At 36.8% G+C, this 25909-nt stretch overlaps 3 protein-coding genes across 6 annotated transcripts in view; 1 reads left to right on the forward strand and 2 right to left on the reverse strand.

The window, feature by feature from the left end:
- Positions 1 to 2989: 2989 nt before the first annotated feature.
- On the forward strand, positions 2990 to 5031 carry LOC306887542 (large ribosomal subunit protein bL17m-like). The gene is made up of 3 exons (XM_079445367.1): positions 2990 to 3372; positions 3898 to 3966; positions 4072 to 5031. Exons 1-3 carry the CDS (start codon positions 3199 to 3201, stop codon positions 4330 to 4332), a joined length of 504 nt encoding a protein of 167 aa, XP_079301493.1. The 5' UTR covers positions 2990 to 3198; the 3' UTR covers positions 4333 to 5031.
- LOC306887541 (transmembrane protein 145-like) lies at positions 4871 to 21381 on the reverse strand. 3 transcript variants are annotated; one of them, XM_079445365.1, is made up of 16 exons: positions 21139 to 21359; positions 17015 to 17089; positions 15833 to 15910; positions 15315 to 15401; positions 14854 to 14955; positions 12988 to 13072; positions 11813 to 11884; positions 11569 to 11637; positions 11260 to 11340; positions 10835 to 10913; positions 10498 to 10591; positions 9158 to 9330; positions 8196 to 8316; positions 7912 to 8097; positions 6957 to 7075; positions 4874 to 6872 (listed from the first exon to the last, which is right to left on the reverse strand). In XM_079445365.1, exons 1-15 carry the CDS (start codon positions 21232 to 21234, stop codon positions 7001 to 7003), a joined length of 1473 nt encoding a protein of 490 aa, XP_079301491.1. In that variant the 5' UTR covers positions 21235 to 21359; the 3' UTR covers positions 4874 to 6872; positions 6957 to 7000. The 3 variants fall into 3 exon arrangements, with proteins under 3 accessions (XP_079301490.1, XP_079301491.1, XP_079301492.1); XM_079445364.1 differs by lacking the exon at positions 6957 to 7075 and having other exon boundaries at positions 4871 to 6872; positions 21139 to 21381; XM_079445366.1 differs by lacking the exon at positions 6957 to 7075 and having other exon boundaries at positions 7866 to 8097; positions 21139 to 21380.
- A 2357-nt stretch (positions 21382 to 23738) lies between these two features.
- LOC306887253 (hormone-sensitive lipase-like) overlaps positions 23739 to 25909 on the reverse strand; it is a 30616-nt gene continuing 28445 nt past the window's right edge. For both annotated transcript variants that reach the window (XM_079444861.1, XM_079444862.1), the window contains one exon: positions 23739 to 25853. In XM_079444861.1, the coding sequence (XP_079300987.1) occupies positions 25443 to 25853 (411 nt within the window). In that variant the 3' untranslated portion in view covers positions 23739 to 25442. The remainder of the gene's footprint in view (positions 25854 to 25909) is intronic.

A 25909-nucleotide genomic window follows, 5' to 3' on the forward strand; every position in this document is an offset into this window, starting at 1 on the left:
GTGCTTTGAGAGGTTAGTCATGCACAACATCAAAACATGCACTCCCCAACACACTCGACCCGCTCCAGTTTGCATACCGTCCAAACCGCTCTATGGACGATGCAATTTCCTCCACCCTCCACCTGGCTCTTACCCACCTAGAAAATAAAGACTCCTATGTTAGAATGCTGTTCATTGACTTCAGCTCGGCATTCAACACAATAATCCCACAACAGCTCACAAATAAACTAAACCTGCTGGGTTTACAGCATCGTGAAGGACTCCACCCATCCCTCCCAGTCTCTTCCAGCTCCTACCATCAGGAAGACGGTACCGGAGCATCAGAGCCCGCTCCGCCAGACTGCTCAACAGCTTTTTCCCCCAGGCTGTTGACCAACCCGCCCCCCTCTGAAACCCCATGCAAACCCCTACCTCCTGAAACATGGACCACCCCCCACACCAAAGAAAAAACTGCATGGAACTTTTTTGTGCAATTCGAAGTGTGCTACACACAGGTGAGTGGGCCTGTACAAACCACCTGTAGTAAGACACTCTCCTCTATGTGCACTAGACACTTTTCACACACTGTTGCGTGTACACAATCCCACAAATACCAGTGTTGGGAGTAACGCGTTACAAAAGTAATGCATTACAGTAACATATTACTTTTTGATGTAACGCAGTAGTGTAAGGCATTAGTAATCAATTTTCAGTGATATTTTACTCGGTACATGTTCAGTAAGGCTTGCGTTACAACACACTTTTAGCCCCCAATTTTTTTTTTTTTTTTTTTTTTTATTAATTTAAAGTCGGGTTCCGACTTTTTTATGTCCCTAGGCCGGGCTTCGGGCCAATATTCACGTCAAAGTTCAGACGCGGGCCGGTCCTCGGTGCTTCTCCTTATCTTTATATTTTAGAAATCCATCAATTATTGATGAAAAAAAATTGCCGCGCTGGTGGAAACAACATGAGTCCGTGCTGCCGAGACTGTCAAGAGCGTGTCCCGCAGCAGCAGCGAGCCGTCAGCACAGCTAAAGAGTTCTGCATTCAAATACACACAATAAAGCAAAAGCCCCAGCAAAAGTAATTACCATGAATGTGTCCGGGGGAAATAGTAAAGATTTGCCATCTCCTCATTAGATGCGCCTTTAGAGAGAAGTGCATCTTCACGGATAACGATTGTATTACATAGTTTTTGTTTTTGTTTTTATGTATGTCGTTAAGTAGTAATTTAAAGCTTTCTATTGATATATTTATCATGTCTGTGTGGCATGTATTCGCTGTCTTTCGGTTCATTTTTGTGAAGCGCTCCTGTTCAAGATAAATGTTGATATTGTGAGTGCACACAAATAAAAGTAGACCCTTTACAGTTACGAATGATGTATTACTCTTACCTTTATGAGCAAAAAATATGGCGTAAGTTGTTTCCATTGAAAAACAAAATTGCAATTGATTGTGCTGGTGCCTCCATGTCCTGCCCTTTAGCTTCGACTCTCCGCACAAACTACTGATGCAGCGCACATTTATAGGTTTAAACATTGTTATATGCTTGAACTGTTTTAGTATATCAACAGATTTTATTTTATGCAAGTCATGATGATTTGAGAAGGTTAAATTGATCAAACACAAACTATGATCAGCCTGCCGGTCTGTAGCTGGTCGTTACTTTAAGAAAAAAAATATTTAATGAACAAAAAAGGCGAAATGAATGAACTTAATAAAAAGCCGAAACGAAATATAAACACTTTGTCATTAAGACAGGGCTCTAGTACATGTTGTCATTTTATAATGTTAAGTTCTACTTCTGTAGATATCTCTCTCTAAATGTGGAGAAGACGAAGGAGATTGTTGTTGACTTCAGGAGAGTACACATTCAGCATGCCCCTCTGACATGCCCCAACGGTGCGACTGTGGAGAGAGTGAGCAGCACCAAGTTCCTGGGTGTGCACATCACATCATTTCGTTCCACTGTATGTCCCCACATGTAGCGGAATGACAATAAAGCTCAACTTGACTTGACTTGACTTGAGTTGGCACAATGGCGTACAGCTCTCAGCTCACTCAGGGCGGGTCTAAGGTAAGACAGCCTTGTCAATCAACTCTCGTGGGAGCGGCCTGTACAGAACTACATCATTTTGACAGGGCTCTCAGAACAGTCTGAATTGAGAAAGGGGATTTTAAAATAGGATAAAAAAAAAAACACTGGGTGGATTTTTATCATTATAAGATGGATGTGTACTCACACACATTTATGTCCAAACAACTTGTAAAGTGAATTTTGCATCTGATGACCCCTAACAAAATATTAATAGGAGAACAAAGTTGTTAAATTTTATGATTTGACTATATTCTACTCTCCTTCAAATTTCATGAGCAGTGCATGGGACATAGCAAAATAACATGCATCCTCTACCTTATGTTAAGTTATCATTGCAAATGAGTTATTTATGTACAGGACACCAAAAGGCACCCTACAGTGATATTGACCCATATAATAACACAGACTCACATTAGACTCTATCATTTACTTAGACCTTCGTCTCCTTCCAGTTCCAGTCTGCTTCCAGTATGTATACAACTTGATAGCATATCTCATAACTACAGTGGCCCAGTAGTACACAACACACAACGAAATTGCCACAACACAACACATGGGACTAATTTAGCTGTGTTGTGCTAATTTTGTTGTGTTGTGGCTTGTTTCCATTATTATGCTAATTTCATTGTATTGCAGCTTGTTTACATTGTTGTACTAATTTCATTGTGTTGCGGCTTGTTTCCGTTGTGTTGTGTTAATTTGGTTGTGTTGTGCAGTAGGCCTACTGAGCCACCGTAGATTTTTTTACGCTTAGACCACATACAGCAGGTTAAACATTTTCTGAATAAATGACAATAAATTTTAATTAGTCAGGATGTACTTAAAATTTGATTAATAAAACTAATTTTAGAAGGTAAACATCAGCATGACCATTGACAATATATGCGGAACCTTACCCAAGTCTTGTTTTTCATTCCGGACTCTTGAGACCGACGCACCATCACACATGCACTTCTATGCTTCAGCTGTCACCTGAAATTAATGCGTCTGCTATTCTCTGGTTGATGTAATCGCTGAACACAGAAGTGCTCGTCTGAATTTTATTTATTTTTCTAGTATCTTAACGTTGTGTAAGAAAGGAGTTTTGTTTTCTGGAGGAGTGTCCTTCACCGCCTGTTGTAATGCGACTCACCCTGCGGGCGTTGATTTCTCATGGCCGGGTGGCCCGTCGGATAGGACTCGGACCTGAATCCAGAATCAACATGCTTCGGAACATACTCACAGGTCTGGTTCGACACGAGAGAATAGAGACTACAAGAGCCAGAGCCGACGAGGTTCGCTTCTACGCGGAAAAGGCAAGTACAAAACCCCGCTTCAAGTTTCAGTATCTTGCTCTTCCTATATCTAGGAGTCCTCAATCATAGACATTTTTGACTATTTAAAATCTTTTTTTATTTTTTTTATTAAACTGCATCTGTTTCATCTAGGACTTTTGATAAATATGTTGATGTATAATTGTTATTTGATCATGTAAAAATAAGATGAAAATGATAATTCTGATCCCTAAACTGTTACTCTTCTGCCATGAGATGGGCAAAAAATTTTTCCCCGTTAGAATTAATTGGGATTTAAAAGTCAATATTCTTGGGATTTAAGACAAAATTATATAATACTGATGGAAAATGTTTTTTTAAATATTGAGGTTACGTTAAAATTGGCCAAAATAAGGAAAATCGGGTAAATGTGACAATGTGAAATGTGTAAAATTTTAGGGAAAAGCATTTAGAAATGCTGTTATAAGTTAAGTTTAAATCTTAATGTACTCTTTAAAACTAGAATGCTTATCTTGTTCCTGTTTTGAATTTCTATTTTCTTTTTAGTTGATTGATTATGCTAAAAAGGGAGATACTAATGAAAAGTCAATGAAAATGGCTGATTTCTGGCTCACGGTAAGATATAAATCCTTGTTCTCACTAGAATTTATATACATTTACTACATATAAAATGTATATTTCTCATTTATAACACTTACATTTTTATATTTCTCCATTCAGGAAAAAGATTTGATCCCCAAACTTTTTAAAGTTCTGGCGGTAAGATTTGAGAATCAGACGGGTGGATATACACGCATGGCCCGCATTCCTAACAGGGAGAATCTGGACTGTGCTTCAATGGCTGTACTGGAGTATAAAGGCAACCCTTTCCCGCCACTCTTCCCCATGAAACGTGTCAGTGAACTGAACTTGTTAAACCAACTTCTGAAAGCATACAGGGAAGAAAAAGCTCAAATGGTGTCTGAGAAAAAGGACTTATAATCTTTAATCACTGTATTTGTATAATATATTTCATGTAATAAACCAGTATACATTTAACATATCATTAAAGTTTGCTCTGTGTTGTGTGGTTGGTTGATGCTTAACATATCTGTGACTTTTTAATCAATATATTCAAAATTTATATCACTGAATGAGACGTCCTGTAACTGGTCACAAACATTGTTTTTTCACCATTTTTAATTAGGCCAACTGTTTTGTCTTCACTACGTTTCAGATGGTCCTAAAGAATGGTCAGTGAATTTTTGAAAATACAAATATTCCATATCACGTATAATGAGGTTGTTATATGACACTCTGGACACATTACAAAAGATTTAAAATAATTGTGTATAGTATGTTACACAGCAGGACTTAAGAACAGAATGTAAAACTACATTTTTTTTAAAAAAAATGTTTTCAGCACAATGGCAATTATTTGTTCAGGAGTAGTTTGTACTTCAGAACTGTAGGATAACAATTACTGTAGCTCCCTTTATTACTAATCAAACTGCAAAATGAAACACACAAACAAGCCATTGTTGTAAAACAGACCATTTTAATTTGGCAAAAAGGGTATGCACTGCCAAGTCATTTGACGCTATTAAAATGAATTCAGTATGAACAGTACAACAGAAATGTGCTTAACTGAATCTTTCTGTGCTCCCCAATGTGATGTGCTAATATATCTATCATACATTCAAAAAGTGTGCTCTCTCGTCTTTGCTAGGTGTGCACACTCACTGAAGAGATGGAAAAATCACAGCAAAGACTTTTAAAATCACCTTTTCTGATGGCTTCCAGACAGAACAAGTTCGGTGTTTATTAAAGAAATGGCTTAAGGCCCAAGCACATCCATTAATACAATCAAAAAACAATCAAACCACAGGAATCTAGATTTAATCATTCAAGTATGGTTCTTCTTAAAAAAAAAATGTCATTATGTACATAGCTTCTAGGATTATATGTAAAGCAGGTCAATTTCAGATGGTGATTATATAGGATATGTTGATATATAACATAAATAGGACCCAAAACTGGTTGAAATAAAAAAAATAACAGCAGTGATAAAGGACATTTTACAGGTAAAACCTTCACATTTTACCTGTACATTTGTCTTTCACTGTATTGCATTATGGTTGCATTTTCACAGGTCTCTGATGGTAATGAAATAAGTGTTTCAAAACAGTAAAGTGCTCCATGCTGTCAATACAAAGTGTTTCTGTAGGAGTAGAGCTATATTTTCATCAGACACTCAAGTAAACAAACCTTAAAATAACCCCGGCGGACTGAATGAATTTACTTTCTACTCACTGACAGAATAAAAGATCTCCATATCCGCTGAAGACCGTTGTGAGGGTTATTAAATGTACAAATGTGTAACGAAGTTTGCAGAAATTGAATCTGAACTCAGAACTGTTCAAAGAGTTTTTGAACTCCACACACCCCTGCACAGAATTGACAATACAGCAAGACTGAGATAAAGATGAACTATTCATCATCCGCTTGCGATAAATATTCTCTACATACTGTAACTATAAACAAGTGCGTACTGCATACAAAATCAAGACCGCTAGTTGTGAAGATTAGGCACACCCAAAATTACATTGAATATATCAGAATGTAGACAAAGCACAAACATGCATGGTTTACAAATTCTGCCTAGTTGTTCCACAGTTAACTTGCCATTGCAGTTTACCATCAGTTTGCAAAGTCTCTAGCTGTATTCGCTTTTATTCAATGTGAATAAAAATATATAAACCCTAAAATATCTCAACTTTACAGACAAAATGTGTACATAAATTCTCAAAACATTAAAAAAAAAAAACGTAGTGAAGGAGATGACTACTTGGTTCTGTTGCATTAAAATGGCATGGAAATACAAATATTAGTGGCACCACTTGAAATGAGCAAAGCATTAAAAAATGTCAAAGAGCTCACTGTACTGTTACTGTACACATTGCTATCCTACTGTCACATTAAGCTTGAAATATCTATACTCTAGATTCACCGTTGTCTCCTGTCACTATTGCACTGCCTGTATATAATCTCTGTCATCTCACTGAAATATTTATTGCTTCTTATTTTTTAGGGGCTGTGTGAGCATGTTATGCCCCACTCTCTCTTGACGTTCTGCAGATTGCGTTTCTCTTTACAAATTCAAAGATATGGATGTTTGGTAACTTTTTTGAAAATGGCTTTGCTTTTTCACGCTTGCCCTATCCTAATCTATTTAAATATTGAACTCTTTTCCACCTCATAGATGTTTGAAAGTAGTTTCCGCATGGCCTGTTCCTCTATGGCCCGCTCTAGGCATTGGAGCCCATCCCCGTGGCCCCTTGCATACTAAAATACTCTGTGAAGTGGGACGTTAATCTAGGAGGAGGGGGAGAGTGTGCGGAGCTGCGTGGTGGTATGGGAGGAGGAAGAGGGGAGAATGTAGACGACTGGTCTGCCGTTGTGGTGATGATCTTGTGCTCGTTGTTCCTTGGCACTTCCTGTCCCTTCCGAGCCACTGTCTCATCTATTGTCTTCACAGGGTCCTCAATAGGGAAACATTATGCGGACTACATGAAATAACACTATGAAAGTACACTCTTAAACAAACATTTGCTGAATTTACTCACTCTCAGGCCATCCAACTGATTTGGAGAAATGTAGCATCACTTGCTCACCAATGAATCCTCTTGCAGTGAATGGGTGCCATCAAAACAAGTGTCCAAACAGCTGGTAAAATCATCACAAGCTCGAGTCCCACAGTTAATGTTGTGTGAAAAGAAAAGTTGTAAATCCATTATTAAAACATTTTAAATTTAAACCATTGCCTCTGGCCAAAATAACACTTCCTCCAGTGAAAAAGACCATACTCTATCCTTTCACATCAAAATCTACCAACATTCTGCATTTGTTTAGTTTTGGACAGTTTTCACTTTTCACTGGTACTTGATCTGTGCATATTTCTCTCTTGATTCAGATGAGACAACAATGTTATGGATAGAGCATTTTGGACTTTAGCAAATTTTGGTATTTTAGTCAGATAAAGTGGTTTGAAATGATTTAAAAAAATGTCCTAAAGATTGGTTTATTACAAAAATGCAACTTTCCACTACGCAGCTTTACGGGATTACTTATGGATTATTGTGGTGTTTTTAGCATCTTTGTGAACTCTCATTCTGACGGCACCCATTTACTGCAGAGAATCCAGAGGTGAGCAAGTGATGTAATATAAATTTTGAATTTGTACATTTCTCCAAATCCATTACAGTGAAGCAAACTCATCCACATTTTCATTTTTGGGTGAACTTTCCCTTAAAAATTCTTTATTGGCATCTATGTTTCATGAAGAACCTTTAACGTCCATCCATGGAATCTTTCCATTGCACAGGTTTTTTAAAGTGGAAAAAGTATTAGATTTTTTTAAATGTTCAACACAATCAGGAAAATGGTTCTTTTAACCAAAAATTATTCTTTAATGGACCCTTTATTCAAAAAGCTGCCCAGCCTAATTATATTATCATCAAAATAAGTTTACTTACATTCAGATCATTGTTTTTCATTCCCATTAGAACATCTACTACTCACTGAGTGGATGGAGAAGAGCTCTGTGAAGTTTGGCTGAGAGTCTCCCAGGAAGGAGCTATTCCCATAGGCATGATGAGGGAAGCTTTCTGCCCCCGTGCCTTTAGGACTGGAGAGAAGGATTCCTATCTGTGACGTCCGCACGTGGTATGGAAAGTTCTTATTGGCTGCTGACGGACGTGTGATGGCCTAGAATGACAGGATTAGTCATACAGGGTATTATCATATTATTAGCCTAAATAAATGAAGTAACAAAAAACACCACCGGAAAAAAAAAAAAATCATACCAGGAAGATGACATGGGCATAGAGATGGATGCCGAGTTGGATGCCGTTCACAATCTTTTCTCTGGCCCAGCGAGAGATGCCAAAGTTGGCAATCAGAGCCATGACTGGCACAGCAAAAAACCTATGGGTGAAAAAGTAATGGATGAAAAGAGGAACATATGCTTTATACTGTCAGTCTTCTTTACAGATTTACAAAGGCTGTGGAGAGCTTTGACTCAAAGTAGTTGTGACAAACAATTTCAGTCTAGTCTCATAAAAAGAAATGTTAAAAATGTGAAATGTTAAAATAGTTTTACTTTGAGTTCACATTTTCAATGATTCAAACCCATGCCTTTGATATTAGGAGTGTCACTCTCAGACACCTTATAGTCCGTGAGGTGTTGAACAAAATTTTAACCTGGAAAAGTTCTTGCCAAAGCTAAATTTTGTACTTTTAATACATTTGACTATTTTGTATGATGAAAACATATTGTGTTTACGGCACTATTAAAGTAGCGTCACATCTTTTGTTTCCATATTGTGACGTATCCAAGTGAAACCAATTATCGGGGAAAAAAAATGTATTACAGGGAATTTATTTTATTCTTTGGTTGTTGTTTCAATTATAAGTGAGAGATGGGGTTTAAGTATAAAATCCGGCATAAATCACAGAAAGATTGACTTGACAACATTTTGAATTCAAAAGTACCAAAAAATAAATGAATGAATAAAACTTAAACATGCACAGATTAGTCAGTAAAATAAATAACACACATTTAGAATACATATATTTTTATTTCATGCTGAATGAAATGGGAGTAAAAGTGTTGATGTTGGTGTGAAAACAGATACTGTTTCAAATAAGTATGTTTGTAACAATTTATGTTCCCTCTAGCACATTCATGTTTTTTCAACAAACTAATTAAAGCAATGGAAAGATATAATAGTATAAGCTTCTGGTTTTGTATAACAGCAAAACTCACCACAGAGTGTACGCAGTGAAGAAGGGGATGTAGAAAGGTTGTTTTTCAGGGTAGTGTTTGAGGGACACCAGCACAGCGTAGCAGAACCATACGTAGGCAAGCAGCTGCAGACCCATTAGACCGTACCCTGCAGGGCTGTCATAAGCATACAGCACCTCGCCTGGATCAAAGAACTACAAACACACACGCAGTGGGAGTGGGAACAGGGAAATCACCGCCCTTGGCAACCCATCTGTATGACTGATGGTTTTAAACTCGACCATGGCACAATCTGTTAGGCTGCATAAGTGGAAACTGGCAGAACATTCCTTAAATCCAAACATCTAAAGCTGCATTAGAGCAAAGGGTGACATTGACACAAGACGCAACAGGAGCTCTTCAATGATACTGCAAGAGCTTATCTGGGTCATTCTCTCTCTCTCTCTCTATCTATCTGTCTATCTGCCGGGTTCCATTACAGCACACTACAGCAGCACGACATGCTCATGCTAAGTAACTTCATCTCACAGCCTTACATTATGTATAGAGTGGAGTAGTTCTCTGGTGCAGCGTGAGAAACTGCAGCTGATAGTGCTCAAAGATGACGAGTGCTCAGACTTTTTATGCATTAGGTAATATGGAAATTAATAGACATTTGAAGACATTTCTGGTATGGAATGATCATTTTTCTGTGGTTATCTATGCGCCTTTTTATATTATTTGCCTGCATCCATCATTTCAACTTAAGTAATTGTAGAAAATTACAATCAAAATCAAAATATTTCTGAAAACTAAATTACAACATACCAGTAATTTTTTCCACATTTTATTTGGTAACACTTTATGTATTATATATTATAAAGAGTTAATTATGGGTACAGTGCATTATAATTGTTCATAATGTGCGTTGTAATATATGATATTTTGTCGCAAATGATTATTAACCGAATTTAAAATGCATAGTGTAACAATGAATCGATAAGTGTTGTAATGTATTACCTGTTTATATTACATTTATTCATAAGATAGTACAATACATTATACGGTGAAAATAAAGTAAAACATTTTTTATTATTACAACTGTTTTCTATTTTAATTCATTTTAAAAAGTAATTTATTCCTGTGATGGCAAAGCTGAATTTTTAGCAGTCATTACTACAGTCACATGATCCTTCTGAAATCATTCTAATATGCTGATTTAGTGCTCAAGAAACATTTCTTATTTTTACCAATGTTGAAAAAAGTTGTGCTGCTTATTTTATTTTTTTGTGAAAACTGTGATTTTCAAAAAAACAACAAAAAAGCAAAAATTATTGTCAGCTTATTGTCAGCCTAAAAGAAAAAGGTTAATCAGATCTTACCTCCGCTTCATATATGAAGAGGATGATGTATGTGATGGTGTATACTGTCATATAAATGGATAGTTTTACAGAGCCACTGTGACTTATTCTTGCCCTGGAAATCAAAAAAGAGAGAAACATTATCACTACGTCATCATCTTTGAAAACATTGGTCAAAAGACATGTAGGATCACCTGCATACCTAAAGAACATCAGCACCAAAAGTAAGTTCATTCTTGAATTCAGCACATAGGCCTACTCAAATTTGGATACGCATTTGTCTTGACATCTGGGTCACATTAGCATGATTATCCTTGTAAATCATTACCCACATTATGTGAGAAGTAAAGCCTCCTACCTGGTGACTGTGAATCCCTTCCCCAGGAGAATCAGCATGAGCAAGAAAATCAGGAAGCTCACAGAAAAGAGTAATTTCCCTAGTGAGAGGAAAAGAGCCGCAGAGAGTTACATAGGTGACCACAAGTAGGTTACCAATCAGGTCAGCATTTAAGAATGAATCCAGTCACAAGCACACAAATGTGTGACGCTAAAGCTGAGTTTAGATAATGCATTGTAATACTGTTTAGCACAATATTATAATACAATATTTGTGGTTTCAATACAATATTCGTGGTTTCCTCTATTTTCCTTAAAATAGAGGAAGATGTGTACATTTTTTGTAAAATAACAAAAAATAACCCTTGAGAATGATATAAGACCACCCAATCGGGGTTTATTTTCCGATAATAAGTATCTGACTCATTCATAAAGTGTTTTTCTTACCTAATATCTTGAGGCTGCCGTTCCCAACGCCATCTCTGGCATAAAGGCCCCAGTAAATGCAAAAGAAAAGCAGGCTTAAGACTGAAAGGAATCAGAAAGTAAAGGATGCCAGAGATAAGAGAGAAGAGAGAGATAAGTCACAGCAGCAGCCGTGAGAGCACAGAGGAAGAAGTTGAATGTGGGGAGGAGATAAGGATGAAAGAAAGAAGGGATGACACAAGAGATATTGTTATGCATCCAGCGTCGCAAAGCCTAGTGTCATAAAAATGTGTGTGCTTGTGTTTATCTATACGCAGTGGCCTTTCTCACCCTCCACTCCAGCCGCAGTCATAAACATCTTATAGGTTGTATGGAGTAGCTGTCTTCCCTTTAAATTATCTTAAAGAATTACACAAAAGAAAAAAGACAGAGGAGAAATTAATAACCAATGCAGATAGACTCATAGTATCTGTAGGTCTGTTTATCTGGAGGAGATGGCTAAAAATATCTTTTAATTTAACACTGAATAATAAGACTTGCAGGTATTTTATAACTCCAGGACATGGAAACTCACAAGCAAAATAACAAGACAGAATAAACACAGTGGCAAATACAACCAAGAACGTGATGTCTGTCTCCAGGATGCCTGAAACACATAAAAAGAACAAAACAAGAACTATATTCAGTCACGATATAAACATGATAAATGTCTTGAAAAATTGTTCACCCAAGAATTCTCATCATTTACTCTCTCTGATTCCAAACCCATGCACATAAAGTAAAGACAATAACATGATGAATTTGTTGTCATAGATGTCAAAAGTTATTTGTCTTGATCGTGATATGCCAAAGGAGCATTCGCATTTTACATATGAGATTTGAGAGCTGTGGTGGAGTGGAATATTTTTAGTCAGCAATGAAGCTCTTATCTTTTTTATTACCCAAAGCTTTTATATAACTGTATAACTTCAAAAGACTTGAAGTGCATCCCAATTTGCAAGCTTATGCACTATTCTATACCGTTTTGTAGTATAAATAGTGTGAGTAGTGTGTTTACACTGAAAATTCCAAAAGGAAAAAGTGCATTTTAAATACCTGGATGATGCACTTAAATAACCAAAAAAAAACAAAGCATGGAATTCTGGACTCTCTCATGCACTCAACAAAACAACCTTGTACAATTCACACACTAAACAGTTGATAATGCATAAGTATATAGTGTATAAGTGCATAGTTTACAGCGTACAGTATTAGGTGCACAACTTTATAGATGAATATAGTGCAAAATTTGTATAGACTACTTGTAAGATGTTTCCCTTTTTAGTCATTTTGGAGCTTGAAAACCCCGGGCCCTGGTCACCATTCACTTTCATTTTAGATGGTAAATTATACAGATTCGAAAAACATTAAGGGTCAGTATATGATTTTTATTAGTTTTTTTATCCTGATAAAATTGTATCATGGTTTTCACAATAATATTAAGCAATTTATTTAACAGTGATAATAATAAGAAATGTTTGAGCACCTAATCAGCATATTAGAAACTGCAATCAAAATAATAAATTACATTTTAAAACATTAAAGTTATTTTAAATTGCAATAATATTTCACAATATTACAGTTTTTACTGTATTTTATTTAAATAAACATATCATTGGTATAAAAGACTTATTTTAAAAACGTTAAATTATTTTGCCATGCTTTCATGTAATACAAAATAAATTCCTCTCACTTTCAGTCATGTCTCACCAAATTCATCTGCAGAGAAATGCTGGGTCCAGAAGGACTGTCCATTGGTTAATGTCATTTCATATTCTAGCTGCAGCCCCTCTCCCTGTGTTGCATGGTGAAAGAGAAAAAGAGGGAATTTGGAGGAGAGAAATGCAGGAGGTGTAAAACAGAGAGAGAAAAAAAGTGATTGGGGCGCTTCAGAGACCATACAAACATAGAGTGCACAAACAGATCTTTGTCCTATAAAAGACTTCAAAGCAGCACAGTTTCTAACTGTTGAGAGGATTTTGGCCTGGCTTAATAAAAGAGAAACACTTTGATTTCACTTGGCAGGAAAAACCCATTCCCTCTCCCGCACTCCAAAAATGTGAGGTGCATGAAGCATGCCCTATCACCAAATCAATGTGGCCAGAGATGGAGAGGAAAGAGAGAGAGCGGGACAAAGATATAGAGCTGGAGAGGGACAGAGAAAAGGCTGTTAGATACAAACAGAATGAGCATGAAAGGCTGAAGTCAGTAATCAAGTGACTGGAACAGAAATTACAAGATACAGAGGTATAAGACTGGCCAATGACAAAGGAAGTAAGAGAAAGAGAGGAGAAGATAAATTGGCAGCAGACGCAGAGAGGCTCCCTTAGTGACGGAGCTCAGAGACTGTTCTTCACTTCAGTCCAACAGGATTTAGCCCTGCGTCCATCAGTCTGCCTCCATCCATGAAAAAACCCTTTACGTTTTGTCCCCATTTATCTGGCTAAAACCCTTTCACATCGTGTACCTCTCCAACACTACATGTGCATCACTTCAAGCAGCTACAACAAGAATCACCCACTGCCTCCTGAAGATGGCCCAATGCAGAACTGAGCCTCCTCATCTTTAAAAATTCCCTTTAATAACATTCCTTACAATCAGGTCAAACGAACACTTGCTATGTTTCCTACATGCTATATATGCAAACTTCAGTGCATTTTGGATTGTACAGTAAAGTCAGTCATAATAAAGAAGGAAGCTGTGGAAAAAGCATATATTTTAGATGTATCATACAATGTCTTTTTTAAGCATATATTTTATTCTCATGGGACTATGTAAACACACACACACACACACATACACACACATACATACACACACATATACATACACATATACATATATATATATATATATGTATATCTCAGTTGCAATGTCAAAATGATCTGTTTCTGTATTTGTATATAAATAAATGTGGGTGAGGCTTCAACTGGAATTGCATCAAAATGTAATGAAAAGTATATTTAGACTAATCCGTTTAGCAAATATGCCTTGTATAATTCATAATATGAATATACTGTACTATTATAATATTTATTCATATTTTAAATAAGCTTGTATTTAAAATTTCCATATTCAGTTATTATTTAAGTTTTAGTAATTTTGTTAAGTGTTTTTTAATATTTAGACTTCGATTACATTTCTAATTTTTGTTTAGGTTTTTCATATAATATTTACATTTTTAGTCATTTAGTCAACAAATACCAACACTGCTCAGTATGTTTAAAATATTACCATAAGCATTTTAAAATATAAAAATGAGATAGTATGATATTTTAATCTTTGATTTTCTCAGAAGCTCACAGTAAAAGGAGACGGCAACACAGCCAACCGATTTGAATTTCACACAGCTCTCATTTTCATTCAGAAGATACAATTTTAATCATATGCTTCACAGACTAACCATTATGCTGTTTGATATGTTCATTAAAAATTTGTTTTACCCTTGTACTTCTGTATAATTCGGTACAATTAGTTATTCATTCTGTGGTCATTAATCATGCCTTTCTGAATACGGTAGTCTGCTTCACGCACATTCCTAGTTCCTCGTATTTTGTTTACTGTATCACCACTCACCCCACACTTGCTGAGCGCAATGTACCACCATCTCTCTCTGACAGAACGAAAACTTCGACCTCCTACACAACTCAGCATCTCTTCATTACCGTCACCTTCCACCTGACAGAGGTAGACACAAAGACATAAGATTGTAAAGAGAAGCAGCTCTTCATTGTGCAGTTGTTCATTACTGATTCAACAGAGAACAGTTCCAATTTATTGTTGATGTGTGTAATTTTGTGACTGAACCATTAATCAAAATATGTAAATACAGTGGCATGTTTTGAATTATGTTTGTTTGGTTTAGCTCAACCAATGGCAGACAGGGGATGTGTTAGGGAAACCAGTTTGAAAACAATTATTTTTGGTGGTGCCAATGGTGCAGAACAGCAATTTAACTGTAATACTGTAAACATACTACTTTAAGCCTAAAGGACACACAGACACACAATCACACAGACTAATAGCTTTTTTCTTACCATACAGCCAGACCAGGTGTAGCGGGTGGTCAGGTTGATGACCTGGTTATTTTCAGGCCTCAATACCGACTCTTTCTGGTAGCAGTCCTGTAGAGCACATAAACCCTCCATTAACAAACATGCTCTCCATGGGATTTCAAACACCCTGTAACAATAAAAAGAGCTGAAGTACTAAGTAGCAGATTAGTACTAGAGGAGTGTGATGAAGAGCAGAGGCTTCCTACAAGCACTTTTTCTTAGAGTCCCGCAATGCAGATTCTGCCACAGGGAGGGAGAAAATGTGTTGGATTTAAATACGCACATGCATTGACACTCATGTCTTTTTGGAGACTGGATTTGGACTTTTAATCCACAGAACACTGCTGACATTTCTCCTTTAATCCTCACACTTTCTACTGATGCGGAATGCACGCATTCATGCTCGTGCTCTCTGTTTGATCACACTCACACACGCAGTCTGTCAGTACACTCAATATTTTCACACACACAAACACAAAGTCTGACAGTGTGTGTCTCACCTTGTCCGGCCTCTTGTACACAGCTGGCCACTGAGAGCTTTCATCAAAGTAGAGCAATATGTTCTGACAGCATCGGGACTTTCAGTGAAAAACAGGCATAGAGGGAGGAAGAGAAAGACAGGATAGATGGATAGATAGACAGAGAGGGGTGAGATTAATACGTGAACTGTCTATGCCATATAGAAACTATTGGACCTATATAGAGAATGACTGACAGAGAACGAAAAATTAAAGGCACATCCTGACAACATAATTTAATGGTCAAACTTTGTAGAACTTATTTTTGTTTTGTTTACCCAAACATTTGGTATTTGTAATGAAAACAACAATTAAGATTTTAGGTAGATATTATATTTATGCTGTGAAGGGCTATTTATGATATTTATTTATTTATGACATTTATGTTGTGAGAGATGCACAATATTATAATTCTAGTCAAATCATTGTCAATTATTATGTTCACGTAATCATGTAATAGGTAATTGTTATCTATCATCTATCTATCTATCTATCTATCTATCTATCTATCTATCTATCTATCTATCTATCTATCTATCTATCTATCTATCTATCTGTGTGTAAAACACAACAAACAAAATATATTATTATTCTAGTCAAATCCATGTCAATTTTTTATATAATTTATCTAATAGGCAATAATTGTTACAAATATTGTTAACAATAATTGTTATATATATATATAATTATTGCCTATTAGATGAAAATTCATAAATATCAATGTGGGTGTGTGTAAAACACGATAAACTAAATATACATTTAAATGCTTTTAAACTGAATCTAGGCATTATATTGACAAAAAGGATATTCATTTTGATATTTGCTAGTGATTACAATTAACAGTGTTATTAAATTATTAGTGTTTTTAAAGATAAACTGTAAAGAATTAAATGACAGCAAAGGTAATCTAAATGTAAAAACAAATGAAATGAGCATGCATAATTAAATATCTTATATCACTGAATCAAATCAATCAATCAATCAATCAATCAATCAATCAATCAATCAATCAATCAATCCAAATCAATCAAACAGTAACTGGTGATACTTATAGGCCTAAATGTGCTCCTGATGTATCATGCATCCATGTAAGTATTTAAGATTTTGTACAACATTAGTAATCTGCTCATGAGTAAAAATTCAAATACAGGTCTTTAAGTTTACCTTGGGGTATCGGAACTTGAAGTTCAGTCGGCCAAAATCAGTCAGGAAACAAAATCTTGTGAGGAAAACCCAGTCCTGTGTAGAAGAGGGGAGGGAAACAGAAGGGAATCAAAATAGTTATGTAGCGGCTGTGTCTGGATGGTAACCTTCATTCTGAGTGACATTCATGAGCTGTTTATTTGGAGTCCCGCAGCAACCATACCCGCGCCAGCAGCAAACGCAAATCTCGTGAGACTTTCACAGAACGGCTTCACCATTCAGACATGACATCATTTAGCAGACAAAGCAGCTTACAGCACATTTATCAGAAGCACATATCCCCTGGAGCTTGCTCACTGACACAACAGTGATGGACCACTGCCTACAGCAAACTTCTGCTTCCAAGCCCTGAGCTTCACACCCCAAAAACGTCTTATCTAATCAGTCTTATCTACTATAAATCTGATATAATGCAGCGATAACAGTTTAAAAATCTTCATATCACATTATACTGTGACAGCTGAAGGGTTAATAAGTTCCTGCAGTGTTCAGGTCTTCAGTCTGGTCTCATCTCACACACTCTTTTGAACTTACGCTGACAGACACACATGCAGTCAGTGAAGTGTAAAATGGCACTAAGTGCGCTCCAGCTCTCAGCCCCTTGTCCATATTAACTTCTCCCTTCAGTGTCTTCTGTTGGTGGTTTCCATAACAACAGGTTTCCTTGACAATACAGACACCAGCCTTAAGACTCTGACCCAGAACTGAGCCCAAATAACCACGTCACATGACCAGGCTTCTGAAAGACCACCTTGTTTCTCTCAAACAGAATCACACGTTAAAGAGCACCTATGGTCAGTCAGCCAGTTAAAATAAAAAAAACTAAAAAAAAAAAACTGATACAAAAATCATGGCAATGCACACAATGCACTTTGCAGCTTATATCACGACTGAATGTCCTCAAATCCCAGTTTTTACAACCAAAGGACTTCACAACATTGTTTCTGTCCTTGTTCACATTCCCATCTGTCATGTTTCCCTTTTGATTGTACAGTAAGATCTATTTTTTGTCCGAAAAATTCTCTCATTCCCTTGCGGTGGTAAAAAATATTGAGGGTTCAGTACAAGTTAAGCTCAACTGAGAGAATTTGTACCATAATGTTGATTACTAGAATAAAAAAAACTGACTCATCCCTCATTTTCTTTAAAAATCCGGGTAGCACTTTATTTTATGGTGTCCTTGTTACACGTTACATGTACTTACTATTATAAAAATTATGCATAATTATATGCTAAGTCAAAACCCTAAGCCTAACACCTAACCATATAGTAAGTACATGTAGTAAATTAATATAACTTAAGGACACCTTAAAATAAAGTGTAAGCAAAATCTGAATTATACTGAGGCATTTAAAGTGGATGAGTAAAGAATACTTACCAACCTTTTCTTTGGTATATAAAGTAATATCTAGTTTTACTACTACTATTGTATTCACTCGTGGATTTTTATGCAAAGAAAATGAAATCTTTTAGGTCATAAAAAGTTATTTTTAGCAGGTCTTTATAGGCTGTGTTATACATTTATGCATAAATGTATTTTTCCTTCATTTTATTTCCTTCATGTTCATTCAATGTAATGAAATAAGTGCTGCAATAACTTTTTGCAGCACAGCTAGTCTCACTGTTTGCTTCAGACAAATATATTTTTTGCACTGTGTGTCTATCAAATAATAGCCAGTGGTTTTCATTAGGCTCAATGCAATCTAATAACTCTCCCAACAGCTATTAAAAAGTTTCTTTTCTATGTAAAGTTTTATCCAAATTTACTATTATGTAGCTATGACAATGTAATAGTATAATGAATGTAAAGATGATTTAATAAAATAACTTACTTTTTTAAAATAACTTAAATTACATTTCTTCTTTTAAAGTATTATACTATCTTTTAAGTACAAAACTATTTAGTATTGAAAGAGAAGATTGAGACAGTTGTGCATTTGTTTACAAGGGTAAACTCAAAACTAGCGGCTGGCTGCACAGCAGAACTTGTATGTTGTGGTGCAGAATGGGCCATAAAAAGTGTCACTATTAATCCCTGCCATCAGTCTTTTTCCCCCCACAGATACTTCATTGTAATACAAAGTCATTGAATCAGCCAAAGGGAGGGTGAGAGACACGGCACACAGACACTAAATTAATCCAGCATTATACCTAGATGCAGTATCCAGTCACTTCACCGAATCAGTGGTGGCCTCACCTCTCACTGTCTTTCCGGATCTCTGTCCGCTCGCTAAGCCTCATTAAGAATTAATTACCAATCAACTAGGCATGTCACCCCAGGTCCACTGGGCTTTTAAATGATTCATTACTTAAGTTACACAACGGAGCACCGCATAAATACACTCACATGCGCCGACACACACATACACTAACACACACAATACGTCGAGCTGAATGCCCGTAAAAAAATAGTCTTATATGCCTGTGGCAGTGTTAGTTACCCATAGGCGGTTACCTACACAACACTCTGGATAGACTCAATTTAGAGGAAGGACTACACCCACACACACACACACACACACACACACATATACAGTACATAGAGTCAACTAAAATTGAAAGCATAAAAAATATGTTACTTGCAATAAAATAAACTTTAATTGAAATAAAAAAAACTTATTGCAGCTAGTTCAGCTTTTTATTTCAGCAATTTTTCTCATTTTCATAACGTTTGATGTACTTAATGTACTAAAATAAGAAATAAAATTAATATAAACTATATAGACATAAAAACAAAAACTAAACTACAAAAATCACAAAAAACAAGAAAATTACTTTAAAATTACTTTAAAAACTTAAAAATTAAAATGGAAAATAACAAATAGAAACTGATTCAAAATATTATTTAAATACTAACACTGAAAAGATTAGAAGACAGACAGACAGACAGACAGATAGATAAACCAGGCAGGTGCCCCTGCAGATATTCAACATACACAAACAAACATGTTGAACCTCCCAGTAAAGTATAAAGTGTGTGTGTGTATGCGTCCATGGCAGTGTAAAAGAACGACCTTGTAAGGAAATAAACAGAAGTGAGATTAATGGACTATTTAACCATCTCATACAGCGACCTAAAAGAGAGCAGGATCAGCACTTGGATACAAGCAGAAACAGGTTGTTGTTACATTACCCACAGCAAACACAGGACGGGACACATCTACAACTGCCAAATTTATTTGGAAGAGACAAACACATACTTAAATCATAATTTAATCAATTAACTCGCTGCGTAAAAATCGACATCAGTGAAATTAGAAAAAATAACCTGTCTATGGAAGTCCTAGGAAACATTTTAAGCAGTTCTTTATAAGCTGACTATATGCTTTTTGAAAAATAAATGCATTGTTCCCTCAGTTCTTTTATTTCCCCCATTTTTGTTCATTAAATCATTCTGTTGAAATAAATGCTGCAATAACTTTTTGCAGCAAAATCAGTCTCACTGTTTACTTCAGGCCAACGTTTACTTTGTGTATCAAATAATAGCCCGTTTCCCATGAGGCACACTGCAATCAAAACACCCAACAGCTATTGAAATTAAGAAAATGATGTATGCCAAATAAAGACACACTTCAACAGCAATTTATGACCCAAATCGTCTATTTCCAAGAGAATTTTTTGCACCGAGTTCGTGTTTGAATTATGTCCACTCACATTAACACACATCACACACACTCTCGCACCTTTATAAGCACAGCTAAGCAACATTAAATCTGTTTGGACACCAGCATGCGATAACTGCAATTCCACAATGCTGTAATGCCACCAGAAGAGCATCTTGGTCGACACACACCTGTAAAAGCGGATGGGATAAGTTAAATGTCGGCAATACGCCGTTTAAAATGTGTTTTTCGTGCATGGAGGACGAATTACACTTTCATCGGCTCAATAGCAGCGAGTGCAATGATTTTGGCAAAGCATATCAAAGCATCAGGCTTCCAGATGCGCGCGAACGCGGAGGGGTGAATACACACTTGCCATAAGAGCCCATTAATAACAGCCACCAGGAGATGCGCAGCAAGAACGCCGGAGAACTCCAAACCATTACCAGCACAAGAGCAATAAAACGTAAACATTATACTCACCTCTTTTGTGTCAACGATACCTCTGACGTATTTCCCCAAAACCGAGCCGACACATAAAATACTGGACACCACAGCGAGTCCTAATACTTTCTCCATCTTCACCTGTCCACCGTCGCGTTTCTGCGCTCTCCTCCCGATGCTGTGCGTGTGTGTGTGAGAGAGAGAGAGACGGAGAGAGCAGGAAGGCTGGCGGAGATCTGCCAGACGCGCGTCCACGTTTTCGCCTCAAACGCATGCATCCCCAGAATTCCCAGCCGGGAGCGCGCCTGGTATCGCACGCGCGCTGCCGATATTTTATTGCGACATAATAACATTTCACAAAAAGTCACATTTCTATCGATTTAACCCCTTCCTTCACAGATTTAATTCGGTTTATTAATCATGTTTTCTGTGTTCTTTCTCTCGCCACACTACAAAAGGTAGCTAAACCCAGAGATGCAGAGAAAATATTTATTCAAATATAAATCAACAGGGAAAATACATACTGCAGAAAAATACTCTGTTATCACTGTAACATTCCCACAGTCCTCACAAGTCTCAAAAATACTCTGTCGCGGAAAAAACAACAACTTAAAGAGTATAATTATGGTCTCTCTATACAATAAATGTCATCTATGCATACAGTACATTCACAGGTTTGCACTTATGGTGTCTTTACATGAGGAATAACAACAATAACAACAACAAGAATATCAATCATAATAATTACTATTATTACTAATATAATACTATATTATTGCAATTATAATTATTATTATTTAAATAATTAATAAATATTACTAAAAATAATCACATAATCATAAAGAAAACGACTCAGCCAGCTGAAAGCTCCATGCAATCCTACATGTGACCGTGGACCACAAAACCAGTCATGGGGGCAATTTTTGGAAATTGAGATTTATAAAACATCTGAAAGCTGGACATATTTTAGACAATATTTGGGTGAGATACAACTATTTGAAAATCTGGAATCTGCGGGTGCAAAAAAATCTAAATATTGAGAAAATCGCCTTTAAATTTGTCCAAATTAAGTTCTTAGCAATACACATTACTAATCAAAAATTAAGTTTTGATATATTTACAAAATATCTTCATGGAACATGATCTTTACTTAATATCCTAATGATTTTTGGCATAAAAGAAAAAGTGATAATTTTGACCCATGCAATGTATTATTGGCTATTGCTACAAATATACCCCAGCGACTTAAGACTGGTTTTGTGGTCCAGAGTCACATATGCTGCTGTTTACATTTAACTATAAAGTGCTTATTTGCAGAGATTGTCCTGAAAACATCAGGAATGACTGAACAACAAAAAGTTTGCCTGGGACATACAGTGCAGTGCAGTTCTTCTGGATTTTGTATTACTCAATGACGGCAGTGAAAACGAGGAGAGAATAGACATCAGCACCCTCGCAAATGATACTGCAGTGGTCATTACAGCCTGCACTTAAAGTGCATAACATCACCATCAGTGGACTTCAAGAGGACAGGAGCTCAAAACCACTTGCAGCAAATCCATTCTAATACAACAAAACACCAACCTACTGAGTCAGTGACACTGACTATTAGTCTTGAGAACAGATGTAAAATGCAGTGACAACTCAGTGGGCTTGTGTCTCTGAGGGGAGATGATGCAGCACAGTTTCGCCTCGGTAACACAGGTATGACCATTTAAACAGGACTAAATTAACATGGTGTTTTATATAACACCCTTGAGATGAATGAGTAATCTCTCTCTCAGGGAGGCAGTTAGAGAGTCACACACACAAAATGTGGTAGAAATGTTCAGCAGTGCATTCAAGGTTACATTGTCCAAAATCTTACAGAGGTAACTCGACTGGAACAGATAACCAGAGGGCGTCAGAGAGTCTTATCGTTCCTCTCCCAGTTCTAGCTGTTTTAGTCATGGTTCCATGAAGGGACTACACACAATGGCCTTCACATCTGCAAGCACAATGGCACTGAGAAGCTTTTCCATGCACCACTATAACACAAAGTACGACAAACAAGTTTCTGAACATGCACATACAGAACCAAACTGATTGAAACAGGAACCATCTGACAAAAATACCCAAAAGCATAAATGACTAGATGTGTGTAACATACGCCAACAGAAACGGCAGAGTAACCAAGATTTGCTATTTCAAATCTGTCACCAGAAAGGAGCAGCTCTGACACGGTGAAAAGAGCAAGCAAGCAAATCTTTTTATATCTTGACACTCTTATAAGCTAACTCTCAAGTGCTGCAATCAGCAGTAGATGGAGCATTGTTTTCTCTATGCACATAGCTCTGGGTTAATCCAATCATAGACACACTGATAAAGAAGAGGCCTTTGCCTGGGATATATAAAATCCCAAAAGACATGTGGGGTTGTGCCACTTAGCTGAGCGAAGCTTAAAATGACAGCAAGTGGCGTTATAACTTGTTTCATAATAAAGTCGACAATTCTTTAAATAGGGTATGTGCGCTATATAAACACACTTTAGGAGTTGAGGCCACTAGCTGTCACTCAGCTAAACTGTGCACACAAAGGCCCAAACCTCCCATACAGCACTAAACTTTATGGAGTGGCAAAACGTTGGCCATTTTTTTTTTGGAGAGTCAATAGAGTCAATTAGTGCCAGAGAAAGAGGCGACCTGATTCAAATAGAGACACGCTATCACAGCGGTATGCATCACACATGTGCAGGCTGAAAGAATTCATTGGCTCAAGGTTGCTGGGTGTTAAGGGAGTCTGCTTAAAATACCTCTAGGATGGGGTGGGTGAGAATTGAGGAGTGTGCTCAAAATGGGTCAGTGTGCACAGGGACAGACGACATGATTGTTAACAGAGGGAAACAAGCTGACTGAAGGAACAAGGGATAGGGAAAAATAAAGGAAGCTTGCGCCGACATGTCAGAGAACGACCCGGAGGGAAAGGCGGTGATGGAGTGTCCAGTTTTTTAATCAGTATGCATATATTGTTGCATATATATATATATGTTGTCTTTTTTGACAAACAAACTAATCTATAGTATAACTGTACAGATAAATGTGATTATAGTACGAGTATGATAAACAAACAAATTTTAACGAGTCAAATTATGCCACTTCAACACCACTTGAGACTTAAAAGGGAAATTCATCCAAATACTGAAAATTCTGGCATTATTTACTCACCTTTGAGTAATTCCAAAACTGCATGACTTTCATTGTTTTGTGGAAAATATTCTCAGTTTTTTTTTTGCCCATACAATAAAAGTCAAAGGAACCCACGTGATGGTTTGTTTAGGACCCTAGTGGTTTTCATTGTTTGGGCAAAAATAACTGAAACGTTTTAAAAGAAATAGTCATACAATTTTTAAATGATGTGAGGGTGAAAAAATTATGACAGAATTTTCATTTGTGCTTATCTAGCACTTTAAAGCAAACCAAACAAATTCACCAAGCCATTATGAAGATAATATATAACAAAATGGACTATTATTTTAAGTATAACAAGACTGGACACCATATAACACAAGTAACACTATATCACAAATTCGGTGCGGTTTTGTGTAACTTGAGCTTTCCTTCCACAGAGCGCTTGTGGGAAATTTGATCATGATTAATTGCATTTAATAAACACCCAACTCCATGAGGACAAAGCAGCATCAGAAATCCTATTCAAACACTACTCGCACAGGACGTCCTCTAGGAGCCGATAGGCAGGTAGAGTAATAAAGGGTGATTAACATACACAGTAACACCATATTATAATTCAGTGTCATAAATAATTCAAAAGCTACTATTAAAAAAAAAAGTCAACCAATAATAAATGCTTTTATCAGTTATCCCCAGGATGCCTAGCAGCAATGCATTCTATGGAGTTTAAATTGTAGCACACAGGTATAATATTGAATCACAGTTTGTAGACCGATTTCATTAACGTATAAGAACAGTTATAGTGCTATAAGGAGTGAGGTTTGGGTTTATACATCCATTTGTAATGTCTTTCAATGACGGTAATGTGCTGGGATGTTTTTGTTGAAGGCAGGATATTAGTTTTTGTGCTGGTATAACGCAACAAAAGGCAAGGTGGTAAAGGGAGTGCATGTGCACACAATCACATTTGAGTAATAAACCTGGAGGTGTTCTAATTTGTACTTTAAGTATTTAATTATAGAGTGGATAGTGTCTTTCATACATTTTAATTTAATAGTTGGTTAATTGCTGTATTTTTCTCTCGATACTCTCGTCTGCTATAATCACTGCTTTATTCACATAATATGACCTTACTCTACCGATATGTATCTCTTTTGGTATCATTCACGCCAAAATCTAAGCTGGAATCTTTTCAGCTTCGGGTTTAGTGGGAGGGTAAAAACCAGCAAGCCCCTCCTCATCCACAACAGAGGACCCTCCCCCAACAAATAGCCCCTCCTCCTCCTCCTGCACAGTCACTTGTGAAAGCTGAGTGTGGTCTCTTTTGGTAGCAGAAGGCTTCTGGTTGGTCCGTTCCAGTTTGCGGTGCTTGCGCATCTCTGGGGGAGGGTCTTTCATGGTGAAGACATCCCTGATTCGCTCCATGCATACGTTAGTAGCTTCCCGAGTCTCCCTCGAGAGCTGAGACAGACTGAGGAAGCCATGAGGAAGGTCATCCACAACACACAGGGTCACTGGCTGACCGATATTTCGCAGCCTTTTGGCAAACATCACAGAGTCGTCTAGCATGGGGTCCAGATGACAGGCCTGAGAAAAGAGGGATGAGACAGATGGTACAAGACACAAGACAAAATATGAGCTTA

The sequence above is a fragment of the Barbus barbus genome, assembly GCF_936440315.1.
Source record: "Barbus barbus genome assembly, chromosome: 21".
NCBI lineage: Eukaryota > Metazoa > Chordata > Actinopteri > Cypriniformes > Cyprinidae > Barbus > Barbus barbus.

Excerpts from the sequence above, each read along its gene's own strand:
- LOC306887542 (XM_079445367.1), top strand. The coding sequence starts at position 3,199 with ATGCGACTCACCCTGCGGGCGTTGATTTCTCATGGCCGGGTGGCCCGT. Across the intron at positions 3,373-3,897 it reads TTCGCTTCTACGCGGAAAAG|TTGATTGATTATGCTAAAAA; the intron begins GCAAGTACAAAA and ends TTTTCTTTTTAG. Across the intron at positions 3,967-4,071 it reads TGGCTGATTTCTGGCTCACG|GAAAAAGATTTGATCCCCAA; the intron begins GTAAGATATAAA and ends TTCTCCATTCAG.
- LOC306887541 (XM_079445364.1), bottom strand. The coding sequence starts at position 21,234 with ATGGAGAAAGTATTAGGACTCGCTGTGGTGTCCAGTATTTTATGTGTC. Across the intron at positions 17,090-21,138 it reads GTATCGTTGACACAAAAGAG|GACTGGGTTTTCCTCACAAG; the intron begins GTGAGTATAATG and ends TCTTCTACACAG. Across the intron at positions 6,873-7,911 it reads AGCTCTTCTCCATCCACTCA|GACCCTGTGAAGACAATAGA; the intron begins GTGAGTAGTAGA and ends TTCCCTATTGAG.